This window comes from Gopherus evgoodei, chromosome 2 (assembly GCF_007399415.2).
Source record: "Gopherus evgoodei ecotype Sinaloan lineage chromosome 2, rGopEvg1_v1.p, whole genome shotgun sequence".
NCBI classification, from domain to species: Eukaryota; Metazoa; Chordata; order Testudines; family Testudinidae; genus Gopherus; species Gopherus evgoodei.
In genome coordinates, this window is record NC_044323.1 from 91,476,098 (window position 1) to 91,491,809 (window position 15,712).

Below are 15,712 nucleotides of genomic sequence, written 5' to 3' on the forward strand. Positions count from 1 at the left end.
GAGCCGTGATTGGCGCTGAGCTTTTCCGTGTTTGGCTAGCAGGGATCTTTCCTGCTACCAGCCACACAGTTGAAGGGGAGGGGAAAGGGAGGTGTTTAGCAGTGGTCTTCCCTGATACCTGCCACGGGTGGGTTTCTGCTGCTGCATGTTAACAGGAAAGAAGCAGCACTCAATGGGCTTTGCTTGCTAGTTGGGGAAAGGAGGGCGCTGGATAGATGAAGACTGCAGAAGACGAAAGACAATGGCTTACCATGGCCGCATGCAAGCCGAATTCTGCTGCCCCAACCTGCGTCTGTGATCTGTAACACCAAAGCCGCAGGCACTCAATATTAAGATGCCAAATGCGACCTTGTAGTGAAAACACATGTGCTACGTAAGGTGAATAGTGTTGTTCACCGTGAAAGAGTATGACCATTGTTCTCTAAAATGTATCTTTTTAAATACTTCTCTCTCTTTTTTCCCTCTCTCATGCAGTTGTAAATTTTTCAAGCCTCCCTACTCCGTCCCGAAGGCTATCTCAGATAAGGCGGTGGAAAAAAAAGACGCAAGAAGAAATGTTTTCGGAAATCATGGAAGTGACCCGCAATGAAAGAGCTCATCTGAATGAATGGAAGGACGTGATAGCAAAGTACAGGAAAGATGCCAGTGACCGTGAGGACAGGAGGGACCAACGTGAGGACAGGAGAGATGCTTGAGATGAGAGGTGGTGGCAGGAAGATCAGCGGTGGCGGGATGCAACTCTGGGGCTGCTGCATGATCAAACTGACATGCTCTAGCATATGGTGGAGCTTCAGGAACGGCAGCAGGATCACAGAGTGCCGCTGGAGCACCTGTATAACCACCCTCCCCCCTCACCATGTTCCTTAGCCTCCTCACCCGCCAGAGTAAAAACTCATGGGGGTAGGCTCCGTGCACCCGCCCACTCCACCCCAGTGGACAGCCCAACCAAAAGGCTCTCATTATTATGAAATTTTTTTAGTGGCCTTTTCCTTCCCTACTATTCTCCTCCCAAACCCCACCCGGGCTACCTTGTCAGTTCTCTCCCTCTTTTTATAATTAAGTAATAAAGAATACATGATTTTTAAACGAGAGTGACTTTATTTCCTTAGAAAGCAAGCTGTGATCGAGGGGGGGGCGGGCAGTGGCTTACAGGGAATGAGTCAATCGGGGGGGGGGGTGTTTCATCAAGGAGAAACAAACACAACAGTCACACTGTACCCTAGCCAGTGATGAAACTGGTTTTCAAAACTTCTCTAATGCGCATCACTTCCTGGTGTGCTCTTCTAATCGCCCTGGTGTCTGGCTGTGCGTAATCAGCGGCCAGGTGATTTGCCTCAGCCTCCCACCCCGCCATAAAGGTCTCCCCCTTACTCTCACAGAGATTGTGGAGCACACAGCAAGCAGCAATAACAAAGGGGACATGGGTTTGGCTGAGGTCTGAGCAAGTCAGTAATGTGCGCCAGCGCGCCTTTAAACGGTCAAATGCACATTCTACCACCATTCTGCAGTTGCTCAGCCTGTAGTTGAACAGCTCCTGACTACTGTCCAGGCTGCCTGTGTATGGCTTCATGAGCCATGGCATCAAGGGGTAGGCTGGGTCCCCCCGGATAACGACAGGCATTTCAACGTCTCCAACTGTTATTTTCTGGTCTGGGAAGTAATTCCCTTGCTGCAGCCGTTTAAACAGAGTAGTGTTCCTGAAGACGCGAGCATCATGAACCCTTCCCGGCCATCCCACATGGATGTTGGTGAAACGTCCCTTGTGATCCACCAGTGCTTGCAGCACCATTGAAAAGTACCCCTTGCATTTTATGTAGTGGGTGCCCTGGTGCTCCAGTGGCAAGATAGAGATATGGGTTCCATCTATCGCCCCACCACAGTTAGGGAATCCCATTGCAGCAAAGCCATCCACTATGACCTGCACATTTCCCAGGGTCACAACCTTTCATAGCAGCAGCTTAGTGATTGCTTTGGCTACTTGCATCACAGCGAGTAGATTTGCCCACTCCAAATTGATTCCCGACTGACCGGTAGCTGTCTGGCATTGCAAGCTTCCAGAGGGCTATTGCCACTCGCTTCTCCACTGTGAGGGCTGCTCTCATCTTTGTATTCTGACGCTTCAGGGCAAGGGAAAGCAAGTCACAAAGTTCCATGAAAGTGCCCTTATGCATGCGAAAGTTTCGCAGCCACTGAGAATCGTCCCCCACCCGCAACACTATGCGGTCCCACTAGTCTGTTCTTGTTTCCCGGGCCCAAAATCAGTGTTCAATGGCTAGAACCTGCCCCATTACCAGCAGGATCTCCAAAGCGCAGGGGCCCGCAGTTTGACAGAATTCTGTGTCCATGTACTCATCACTCTCGTCGCCACTCTGCCGTAGCCACCGCCTCCTCGCCTGGCTTTACAGTCCTGGTTCAGCATTGACTGCACGAGAATGCGCGAGGTGTTCAAAACGTCCATGATTGCTGTCTTGAACTCAGCAGGGTCCATGCTTGCCGTGGAATGGCATCTGCACAGTTCACCCAGGAAAAAAGGCGCGAAACGGTTGTCTGCTGCTGCTTTCACGGAGGGAGGGGTGAGGCTGTACCCAGAAGCACCAGCGGTAATGTTTTTTGCCCCATCAGGCACTGGGATCTCAACCCAGAATTCCAATAGGCAGGGGAGACTGCGGGAACTATGGGATAGCTACCCACAGTGCAACGCTCAGGAAATCGACGCTAGCCTTGGTACATGGACGCACACCGCCGAATTAATGTGCTTAGTGTGGCCGCGTGCATTCGACTTTATACAATCTGTTTTAAAAAAACAGTTTCTGTAAAATCGGAATAATCCTGTAGTGTAGACATACCAGAATAGCTCAACTGAAATCTCTGAGGTAGATGAGAGGAGACTCAGGTGCCATAATCTTATCTTCTGCCTAATGCCTCTACATCTACAGAGGCAGACACACTTCAGTTGCTCCATCCAAGAGGTAGAATGTCATTTGGGCCTGAAATGTCCTTCACTGCAGCAAATATCAGAAAAGTCAGTTTTGCAGATCTGTTAGACTGACTGAGAACATGGTACACAGCCATATTTGCTCTATATTTTGTGTGAGCTGTACCATTAGGCGTGCAAGCAAAAATGTACAAGCTATGCACAAAACACTGTCCTTGACCCATATGCTCCCAACTCCAATGCATTGCAACAGGAGTTTTTCCATTCAAGGTAGTATCAGATCTTAAAGGAAAACTGTCCACCTGAAATCTAGTATACTTTTTAGTTGCAGGCCCTATACCACCCCCCAAATCCTTCTGCCAATTGTTAAAACCACATTTAAAATAAATAAATCCCTCCTCTATTACTGCATGAGACCCACACAATTAACAGGAAAAACTGACAGGGAAAGAATGAAAGTGATTTGAAACATTGCTGTCAAATGCACAAGTGAATAAACTAATGTTATTTTCCTCTAATTTTTGTTTTCATTTTTAGTAATCCTAAGAGCTACAAGTAGTAAAATCGGCCAAATAAATTTAGACAATGATTTTTTCCATAGTTTGATGGCGTCCCTTTTAAGTGCACAGTTTATATATACACCATTAAAGATATCCCTCTTCCTTTTCCTGACTGCTAATAGGGAACCTTCCATTAGGGCTGCCACCCATCCAGGTCTTACCCAGAACAATCTGATTTTTGGCTTCTGTGTTTGAGTGCCATTTAGGGTTGCCAGTTGTCCAATTTTTGACAGGACAGTCCGGTCGAAAAGGAGACCTGGCAACCCTAAATAGCACCTGAATGAAAAGTCCAGTTACCGTGGAGTGGGGGGAAGGCGCTGGGTCATTAACCCACACTAACCCTGCTAAGCCGGAGCTGCCTCCTACCTGTAGGCAGGCTCTTTCAGATGATCCAGCAAGTGAAGCGAAGAGGAGTGAGTGATGGGGGCAGGGCCTGGGGGGAAGATGCTGAGCATGGGCGGTGCCTTGAGGGAAGAGGCAGATCGGGGGCAAAGCCTTGCAAGGAAGAAGCAGAGCAAGAAAGTGGCCTTGGGGGAAGAGATGGGGCAGAGCTTTGGGGCTCCAGTTACCAATGATTTAAAAAGTGGCAACCCTCCTTGCCACCTTCTTGATTGCTAGGAATGACTGGGAGCCTCCTCCCCTATTTGATTTTGAGATCTTGTTTACACTTACAGTGCTGCTGTAGCGTTTAGAGAAGATACTACCTGTGATGATGGGAGAGTTTCCCCCATCCATGTAGGTACTCCACCTCCCTGAGAGGTGGTAGCTATGTAGATGAGAGAAGCCCTCCTGTCGACATAGCACAGACTACACCGGGAGTTCATTTGATATAATTGCAGAATTACTATTGAGATCAGTGTGAATTTTTGGTTTAAAAAATTATATGTAGCATATGGCTGTGATACTTTGGGGTTCAATCCAGGCCAGTAGGGAGTTGTGTTCCTGCATGCCCTGTAGCCCTGGGTGCCTCTGTGTTTAGCTGCTGCTCAGAACCCTGATACCAGCAGCCCATTTATAGCACAATAGCTTCAGCCCAGGCTACAGCGCAGGTGGTGACGTGCTACAGTGAGAGGGGCTGAGCACAAAAGAGGAGATGGTATGGGGGAAACCCAGGGCTGGAAAGGCTGTTAGTGTCACCCTGCAAGGAGTAAGTAGGCTGGTGGGAGCCAGGGTGAGGTGACTGTGTTGTAATCAGGCTGTTGCTATCAAGGGTCTGAATGAAAGTTGCACAGCACAAGGGCACCCTGGGCTAAACGGCAGGTGGTGACACAACCCCTGACTGATTTGGGCTGAACTCCAAAATGGCCAAGTTCTATATGATTTAATATGTTTTCACTTCGTTAACCAAGGTAAGTCTTACAGATCTGTTTTCCCAATAGCAGTAGGGCCATGAGCTGGCAAATCAAGTTTACTAGAAGCAATGTCTTAGCGCTACAACTGCACCAAAGCCATTCAAGAAATCAACCTCTTTGGTCTGCTTGACCTTTATCAGATGAGATTGCTAAAACTAGTTGGTTTTTTCACCGAAATGTTCTGAAATACTTGAAAATACCTTTTAATAGTGTGCCCTACAGGCAAGTTTTCATGCAGCATCAATGTGGCCTCTAATTTGATATACACAAAATCACTCACTTGTTATGCACATATAGTAATTAGCTGCTTAATTACTGCATATGCACACACAAATGCCTTCATGCATTAAAAAGCCTGTAATTGTGAGTGAAATTCACCCCAGTGCAGAGACCAGCACCAGTGGCAGAATATTCCAAAGCAGCTCCATTCCTGTTCAGGCACCTACACAAAGTGGCCCGATTTTCAAAACCCAGCATTTTTCTCATTGCTCTCAATAGGAACAACCTGGTGCTGAGTACTTTTGAAATCTCACCATTTCAGTTAGGTGTTTGAAAACCTAGCCCCAAATGGGAGTGCTGAGCACTCATGGAAATCTGTTTCTAGGCCTCTGCACCATTTAAGTTCCATTTAAGTACTCAAAATAGGATTGAAGGGGCCATAAGTGGCGCATAGGCCATAAGTTGATACTCTGCACAGGGATGAATTTCACCTTGTATGTGATAGATGTGCACACTGAGGTTGCCTTTGGGGACCACAAAGCCTAAGGCAGAAAGCCCCAATAAAAACAAAGCTAATCTTGGCTTTCATGTGAAAGTAAAATGCTTCTCTAGCTCTGTGTTGCAGAGAGCCTTGAAAATGTAAAACCATTCCAGTCAATTGTTGGGGTTGTGGTGGTGGTGGTGTTTTGTTTTTTTTTAATTTTGAAATATTTAGTAAAGAGAGTAACTTAGAAAAGCAAAACATGGTAACACCCTCCTATGAATTTCTACTACCTTGATGACCTGGCCTTGAATAAATAAAATAAAATGATGTATGACAATCCATTTCACTGGTATGTGTTATCTAATTTACAACTACAGGACCTTCTCTACTTCTCTTTGAAACCATATAAAAACAAATCAGGATTTGCAATATATAAAAAAAGTATAAAAGAAAGATGGTTGCTGAAGTATATTCACGTGTTATAGGAATTTATGTGGTGAAGGGTTATACTACACCTCTAACCCGATATAACGCGACCTGATATAACACGAATTCGGATATAACGCAGTAAAGCCGCACTCAAAGGGGGCTACACACTCCAGCAGATCAAAGCAAGGTCGATAGAATGCAATTTCACCTATAACAAAGTAAGATTTTTTGGCTCCCGAGAACAGCGTTATATTGGGGTACAGGTGTACATTGTTTTAAATCCAACTACAGCCTACCAACAAATAGCTTTATCCAATCAAAAAATGTGTTGGCTTCTAAGAAAACCAGTTCTATTAAACAGAATCCACAAGAGGTTGCCTGTTTTAAATACAAAACTGCTAATACTAAGATTAAAACTCCCATAAATTGGCCCCCTCACACATAAGTGATGAGTTGATACCATACTGTATATCACATTACTGTACATGGTGCCAGCTTTTATGCCCTACCGTCTACGTGCAAGGGGACCAAGTTACAACTGTTCTCAGAAGTATAATTATGAATTTCCTGACTTTATTTTATTTATTTCAATTTATACAACAAAATAAAATTAAAAACAGCATCTGTTCCAGACTCTGGGCAGCTCTGATGACCTCTCTAAAACTATATGATATACACACAGGTTCTTTCAGTTGATGCCACTGCACAATACCCAGCAACTAAACTGTATCACAAAAACATAATACCTCTGACAAAAAACCATTAGAGTCTCTTAAAACCACATTATCCCAGTTTGGCTTTCTCCATGTTTTTTCTCCCCTCTGCAACACACAGCAGCTGCGAACACTGAGGCCCTACCCAATTGTGCAGTTCCTCCCTAACACCTGTGGATTAACTTGTACATTGACTGGGTAGTTTTCTCCTTATTCCCCTTTTCCTGCTTTTATAACCAACCTGCAATTAAATGTGAAATACTTTCTGCAATATTATGGCTAAGTTCTTAACACACAAAAGTCAGGAAATCGTCAGGATTTCTACAGCAGCTACAGCTCAGGCACACTGAAGGTTCATAGAACAGCATGAAAATCAACACCATGTACTGTACAGCAATAGAAAATATACAGAACTTGATTCTGATTTCTTTTACAATGGCTTTATACTCCTATAGCTCCATTTACTTAAGTGGAGTTACATGTGATTTATCCCACTACAAAAGGAGACTCAGGCCCAAGACTGGGGATGAGTTGTGGTTGTTGTGGGAGCCATAATTCTGCCTTTTGTTATTTATGTATGTGGAACCTCATCAAAATGTTGCGTTAACATATATTTTGCATTTATAAACTGCATTTATTGTAACCTATACCTAGCTTCAGATCATGTAGAAACACAGTGGCAGCAAACATTTGTTGGAGGTTATTAGAAATGATTAATATAGATTTAAATTTCATATAATTTCTTACTGAAATTATTTGCTTTCAACATCTTGAAACTGGCATGTTAATAGCATCATTTATTACATTAAAAAGAACAAGGAGCACTTGTGGCACCTTAGAGACTACCAACTTTATTTGGGCATAAGCTTTTGTGAGCTAAAACCCAGTTCATCGGATGCCAATCAATTAAGGAAAAAAAAAACTTTTGTAGTGATAATCAAGATGGCCAATTTCAAACAGTTGACAAGATGGTGTGAGTACAGTAGGGGGAAAATTAGCATGGGGAAATAGTTTTTAGTTTGTGTAATGACCCCCTGTGGAATTAGGCTGCATGTCACACACAGACAGTGGTCTTTGCTATATAAGGGGCAAATTCTGTCCCACTCACTGTATTGATTGGGAGAGGGGGGAATCTTTGCACGGAGGTCATCAGAAAGATTTTTTCCCCAGCCTACTCTCCTGTGTGTTTAATTGTGGGAAGATAAAGATATAGCCGTGATTTTTAAATCTTGTGACTGTCATTTTAGAGCATAACTCTCAATAAGTTACCCTAATATGATTTTTTTTTCTATTCAATAACAGCAACCACACACAATAACATCATGTGTTTGGCGGTCTACTTTGCAGAAAGGCCAAGTAGTTTACAGCATGTACAAAATAATAAAGTAGCAAAAATCTAAAATGGAAAGTTGTAGGGAAGATATCTCACTAATTTCTTCAGGACTGATGTCCTCCCTCTGACTCATCCCATAAATTTGCAGTTTTGTTTTTGGGGGTATTTTTAAACTTGTAAACTATTCAGTATTTGTCATGAACATTTAATAGATGGTACATGCTCTGACTTTATTGAAGACTCAAGCTAATGTGCATTGTTTGTGCAGAGGGCTGCAGAATCAAAATTCTGTTGACTATTCAATATCATAAATGTGTATGTGCACCATATTCTTATTTAGCTCAAATGACAGAGGCCAGTGCTTTTGAAGCCTCAGCTTCTGACTCCTAAACACTTCTTTCACAGTGGTGCTCAGTGACCAAGGTTTGCAGCACAGTGACAACAAAAAAATCCTGTCTGGCCATCCTTTTTTTATAATGATAAACATATTCTAGCTGACTCATTATTTATAAGTTACATTGCAGTAGCAACCAGTCTCTGCAGTAAGCAAGGGGGAGACTGATCTAAGGATGGGTGCAATAAACAGTGTTTGGCTCTGTAAACGCACATATGAAGACACAGGATGTGAGTCACTGCCCTAGGGCAAGTATAAGGCCTCTCTGGGGAACAGTCCCAGTATTGGGGAACCCTATGCAAAGTGACCTGGTGCCCCCCACGATAGGGAGCATTCTGAGGTGGAACAGCGATGTATTGGGTGAGTATGGCTAAGGCAGATCCGCATTCTGGTGATTCTGTATCAATGCAAAACCTTACGATGCTGCTGAAACAGGGACATATCTTAAGGTGGCCTTCTAGGCTGCCCTAATCTACACGGGGTCCGTGCAGGACCAGATGTCCTGATAAAATCGGGACCATCCTGATATTTAGGTGTTTATCCCACATCCTGACTGATCTTTGGTAGGGATCAATTTGTCCCGATATTTCGTTCCGCCGGCAGCACTCACCTTATTTATTTATTTATTTATTTTGCTGCTCCGCCGGCAGCACTCGCCCTTTTTTTTTTTCCCCTTCGCTGCTCCGCTGGCAGCACTCGGCTTTTTTTGTTTTCCCACCTCGCTGCTCCGCCACCAGTACTTGGCTTTTTTTTTTTCCTCTCTCTCGCTGCTCTACCGGCAGCACTGGCTTTTTTTTTTTTTTTTTGCTCCGCCGGGGGCCCCCCTGTCCCATTGTGTCCCGATATTTTCTCCCTCTCATCTGGTCACCCTTTGCAGGACTCTGGTTGACCATGAATAGGCTAGCCTTCAGTCACCTCCACTTATTCCCTGTCCTGGTGATGAAGCTGGTCCATGATGCCTACCTGAAGAATTTACAATCTACAGAGACTTCACATGTATAGGGGCATATATAGTACATCTGACATGGGGGGGGACTATGTTAGAAGAACAATTGGATTGCAAAGTAAAGGACTCAAAAGATGCCTGTGCAACCTTAATTCAGCCTCCGTGTGCATCTGCATTATGATACACTCTTTATTAATGGGAATTATATGTATAGTTATGTGTATTTAGGCAATATTTCTTTTTACACTCATTCAGTAAGCCTCAGGAATTATTTAATGCACACCATCCTAACCCTGCACGTAATACCAAATTATCAATTTGCTCCTAGGCATTTCTGTAGTGCTCTCACAATGATAGTATCCGGGTGCTTACAGACATTAATGAATTTCTCTTCACAGTACTACTGTGAGATTAGATGGTGGTACTATCCCCAATTTACAGCTGGGGAACTGTAGCACAGCAAAGTTAAAGCCAAAATTGTCAAATGTCCACTAATTTTGGGTGCACAATCTGAGACACCTAGAACCACATTTTTCAGATACTTAGCATTTTTAGACAACTTTACAAGTGTCCAAGACATTCTCGTGTCTGCTAAGTCTCTAGCTGTGTGAAGTGAGATTTTTCCAGAGGCTCACAATGTGGGTCTTACAATGGAAAGTGTTGGGAAACCTGAGCCATATAGGCAGTGTGACCAGCTGTGCCATTGACTGAAAATAGTTTTTAATTGTACAGCTTGTCAGTAAGCTCAATAAAAAGTAATTCCACTGAGCATGCATAATGGCTAATTTTCATGCCATCATAATAGCTCATACATTAAAACAGATAATTGCCTATCTACAGGGTCTACTCTGTGTTACAAAATGCCTGCAAAATTAAATTTTAGAAGTCAACGCTGGTTGTAAGATTCTTTAAAAATTCTACTTTACATTTGTATCCTGCAACCTAATATCTGCTATTCAAAGTATATTTTTTATATTAAAACTATAAATTTAGCTGCAAGGGTAAGTTTCAGCCCAGTGGCTTCAACTGGGTTCCATTGAGGCACAGAGTTTCATAAGAATGACCACTTTGGGTAAGACCAGTGGTCCAGCAGAAATGAACAGAATAGGACAATTTATCTAGTGTTGTTCAGACCCATCTTCTGGCAGTCATAGGTTTAGTGACACCCAGAGAATCAAATTGTATCCCTGAAATCCTGGCTAATAACCATTGATGGACCTATCCTCCATGAACTTATCTAGTTCTTTTTTGAACTCATATATACTTTTGGCCTTGACAACATCCCTTGGCAATGAGTTCCACAGGTTGACTGTGTGTTGTATGAAGTATTTTCTTTTGTTTGTTTTAAACCTACTGGCCTATTAATTTCATTGGGAGACCCCTGATACTTGTTATGTGTGAAAGGGTAAATAACGCTTTCTTATTCACTTTCTCCACACCATTCCTGAGTTTATAGACCTCTATGTATTCTCCCTTAATGATCTCTTTTCTAAGGATATGTCTACACTACAGGATTATTCTGATTTTACAGAAACCGATTTTTGAAAACATTGTATAAAGTCGAGTGCACGTGGCCACACTAACCATATTAATTTGGCGGTGTGCGTCCATGTACCGAGGCTAGCGTCAACTTCCGGAGCGTTGCACTATGGGTAGCTATTCCATAGCTATCCCATAGTTCCCGCAGTCTCCTCCGCCCATTGGAATTCTGGGTTGAGATACCAATGCCTGATGGGGCAAAAAATTTGTCATGGGTGGTTATGGGTAAATGTCATCAGTCAATCCTCCCTCCATGAAAGCAACGGCAGACAATCATTTTGCACCCTTTTCCCTGGATTGCCCATGCAGACGCCATAGCACAGCAATCATGGAGCCCGTTCAGTCTTTTTTCACCTTTTTTGTCACCGTATGTCTACTGGATGTTGCTAACAGACGTGGTACTGCAGCACTACACAGTAGCATCCCCTTGCCTTTGCAAGTTAGCAAAGACAGTTACCAACTCTACTGTACCGTCTGCTGCTTTGCAAGTTGACAATGACGGTTACCAGTCATACTGTACCATCTGCTGCTGTCATGGGTGCTCCTGGCCAGCCTTGGTGAGGTCGGTCGGGGGCGCGTGGACAAAAATGGGAATGACTCCCCAGGTCATTCTCTTCTTTAAGTTTTGTCTAATGGAGAGTCAGTCCTACCTAGAATATCAGGCAAGCCTACTGAAGAACCAGAGAGGCAAATGGATGTTCTGGGTCAGAGCCTCAGATATCCCGCAGAAATGATGAGCTTCATGCCATTCTAGGGGATGCCCCTGCAACAATGCCATCCATTGCTTCCCTCCTGCCCCACCCCTCCTGGGCTACCGTGGCAGTTATCCCCCCATTTTTGTGATGAAGTAATAAAGAATGCATGAATAAGAAATAACACTGACTTTATTGCCTCTGCAAGCAGAAATCAAAGGAGGGAGAGGAGGGCAGCCTCCAGCTGCCATGATATTCCAGGCAGGAGTGAATCTCCATTAGACAAAACTTAAAGAACAGAATGACCTGGAGTCATTCCCATTTTTGCCCAGGTCCCCCGGCCGACCTCACCGAGGTCAGCCAGGAGCACTCACGGGACGACAATGACGGATACCAGTCCTGCTGTATCGTCTGCCATCCACAAGGGAAGGGAAGGGAAAGGGATGCTGCCAGTAGACGTATGGTGACAGTGAAAAAAGGCGATAAACGATTTTTTTCCCTTTGCTTTCATGGAAGCGGGTGGGGGGCTGACGACATATACCCTGAACCACCAGTGACAATGTTTTCGACCCTTCAGACTTTGGGAGCTCAGCCAAGAATTCAAATGGTTTTCGGAGAGTGCAGGAACTGTGGGATAGCTACAGTCGTCAGTTGCCCCACCCTCTGTGAGCGTCCATTTGATTCTTTGGCTTTCTGGTACGCTTGTCTCAGCTCCTTAAGTTTCACGCAGCACTATGTTGAGTCCCTGTTGTGGCCTCTGTCCATCATAGCCTTGAAGATTTTTTCATATGTTTTGGCATTTCGCCTATTGGAACGGAGTTCTGATAGAACAGATTCATCTCCCCATACAGAGATCAGATTCAGTATCTCCCATACGGTCCATGCTTGAGCTCTTTTTTGATTCTGGGACTGCATGGTCACCACGCTGGGCAAACAGGAAATGAAATTCAAAAGTTCATGGGGCTTTTCCTGTTTACTGGATAGTGCATCCGAGTTCAGACTGCTGTCCAGAGCGGTCACAATGGTGCACTGTGGGATAGCTCCCGGAGGCCAATACCACTGAATTGCGGCTACACTAACCGTAATTCAAAATGGCAATACTGATTTTAGCTCTACTCCCCTCATAAGGGAGGAGTACACATATCGATATTAAGAGCCCTTTATATCAAAATAAATGGCTTCGTTGTGTGGATGGGTGCAGGGTTAATTCGGTTTAATGCTGCTAAATTTGAGATAAACCTGTAGCGTAGACCAGGCCTAAGATGAACAGTCCCAAACTTTTTTATTTCTCCCCATATGGAGGCTGTTCCACTCCTGTAATCATGTTTGTTTCCCTTCTCTGTACTTTCTCCTATTCTAATATATCTTTTTGGAGACTGGTGCTCAGAACTGCACCCAGTATTCAGGGTGTGAGTGTATCATGGATTTATATAGTGGCATTATGATGTTTTCTGTCATATCATCTATCCCTTTCTTAATGGTTCTTAACATTCTGTTAGCTGTTGTGACTGCTGCTGCACATTATGCAGAAGTTTTCAGAGAACAACCCACAGTGACTCCAAGATCTCTTTCTTGAGTGGTAACAGCTAATTTAGACCCCGTCATTTGGATTATGTTTTCTATGTGCATTGCTTTGTATTTATCGACACTGAATTTCATCTCTCATTTTCTTGCACAGTCACCCAGTTTTATGAGATTCCTTTTAACTCTTCGTTAAGTTCAAAGCTGACTGAAATCTTGAGTAATTTTATATCATCTGCAAACTTTGTCACCTCACTTTTTATCCATTTTTCCAGATCATTTATGATATTATTCAGATTCAGTAGCAGAATCAGAACCTAAAAGTGATACCTTCATGGTTAACTATAATTTTAAATGATTATTATTACTGTACATTTCTAGGGGAAACTTCATCTATTCTCTCTAATCCTTATTTCTATTCCTTTAACTTCCCCAACTACTGATATTTTCACCATCCCTCAACTGACAGTGCCACTAGCAATCTGAAGCCATACACATTTAAAAAGCCTATAAAGGTACTCAGGTTAATGCTAATTAAAAGCAATCCTAATAATGAGCATAACAATGTCTTGTGACAGTGCACTTACAATCAACTCCATCATGCCCCCTCATTGCTGGACAGGTTTCCCAGTGACGGGTTGTATTGGCCAGAAGCACTTTAAGAAATGATGTACAAAATGACTATCTTTTAACAAAGAAATTGTACAGGGAAAAACAAAACACAATTAGTTTCAAATTGCAGGAAGTTAATGGGATATCCCTGTAGTTTAAAAGTAATTTTATACAGTACTGTACATATATTTATTCCTATACAATGCATTTATTATGTAGTAGTTTTTTAATTGGTATTTATAGTCTATGCTGCTTTCTCTATTATTGATGTTTTATATGGTAACTGTTTGCACAGTTCTCTAAGCATATTAGTCGCAAAGGGATCAGAAAGATACTGAAGAAATAATTGTCAATAATTCTTACTATTATTTAATGCTTTATTTGCTTCTTTTATTACCTCTCATGTTTTCATTAAAATGCTGCAGTTACATTTTAATTCTACAACACAACAAGGGTGCCTCATAAACAAAATTATTAGCATTCTTGTTTAGTGTTTTATTTGATTTTTACATTCCCTCCTTTGTTCTCTCCCTTTTCTCATTAACTTTTTACACTGTTTAGGTCTGCAGCACCCCAAGTCACCTTGTCACTGAACACCCAGGAAGTGAGGGGTTTATAAACTAAGTGAGATCATTTAGTATTTTATTTGATTGCCATTTTACAGGTTTCTTCTGTTTTGATATCATTTTAATTGATGTTGCTAGGAAATGTTTATATTTTTGCAAGGCTGTTCCGTAGAACATATATCAGCAGGTGAGAGATGGCCACAAAATTATGAGTAATTTAGTATTTAATTTCGGGTTTGTTTGGTTTTAGTATTGCTTTATTCCAATGTGCTTGTTATTAATTATAAACATTATAACAGTGCAGCATCCCAACTTCATCAGGGGACGGAAGGCACATCAGAAACTAAATATTATCATTTATTTAATAATTTAATAGGGAGAGGGGGTATTTTATGCCATTTTTATCACTTTACCTGCTTAAACTGTTGCTTCCCTGCGGTAGTTGGCAACTGCAGGAATAGGATGGGAAAGGAAGGATTGAAAGCTAATGGTAATCATGATAATAATGAATAGTAATACTCACCAGTGACACGGATGGATTCAAGCATCATTCCTTTTGCAGTCTGTGTGTGTGTGTGTGTGTGTCTACCTCTCCTGCCCTAACACCCTAAATGTGCCCCCTCTGCATGAAGAGCTGTGAGACACAGGCAAGGAGCAGGGTGGAGACAGTATCCTCCTTTTGTTTATCCACAGGCTGGTGAAAGGGGGAGGCAGGCGAGGAGAGGGCTGAGGTGGCTGCAGCAGTGGGGAGGGGGCACTGCACACCTAGCAGCAGCTGCTGCCTCCCCTACTCCCTGCTTCAGGGACAGCAGGAAAAGGGCTGCCTAGGCTCTGTTGCCAGGACACCCGCCAGCCTTCCATGGCACGGCACAGCCCTAGGACGAGACGAACGGAACAACAAAACCCAGCACCCGCGCAAAGAGGGACACAATGCGGTTTTCCGGATGGAGACTACAAGTCCCAGCATGCAGTGCGCCACAACGATCCCCCCAGCAGTCCTATGCACAGCCGGGAGCGAGGTGACGCGTTGCATCCTGGAATTTGTAGTCTGGGAGGGAGGTTAAGCAGCGTTGCCAACCCCAGACATGCCACACTCACGCGGCAGTGCTTTGTATGCCATAGCCGACGTGGAGATCTGCACAGTGGACTGTGGCTGACACCTCCCCATGCCATTTCAAGTGGGCAGAGTTGGGCCAATACCCCTACTTTTATTTTTCCAGTTTGATCTCTTGTGATATTACTCTAGTTGATGTAAATGCAAATACCGGACCAAATTCAGCAATGAAATAAATTATAGTGTAAGTTACACCTCGACTATAACGTAGAAAAATGGATATAAGTGCCCCAGTAATGAGACTTGTGCCAATTTAACATTAAGTGCATGTGCAAACTTAGTGTGACGTACACCACTATGAAA

The 15,712-nt window shown here is 43.4% G+C and overlaps 1 protein-coding gene across 1 annotated transcript in view; it reads right to left on the reverse strand.

The window, feature by feature from the left end:
• KIAA0895 (KIAA0895 ortholog) overlaps positions 1–15,244 on the reverse strand; it is a 58,505-nt gene extending 43,261 nt beyond the window's left edge. The window contains 1 exon segment of the mRNA XM_030551357.1: positions 14,819–15,244. Within this exon segment, the coding sequence (XP_030407217.1) occupies positions 14,819–14,846 (28 nt within the window). The 5' untranslated portion in view covers positions 14,847–15,244.
• Positions 15,245–15,712: the final 468 nt, after the last annotated feature.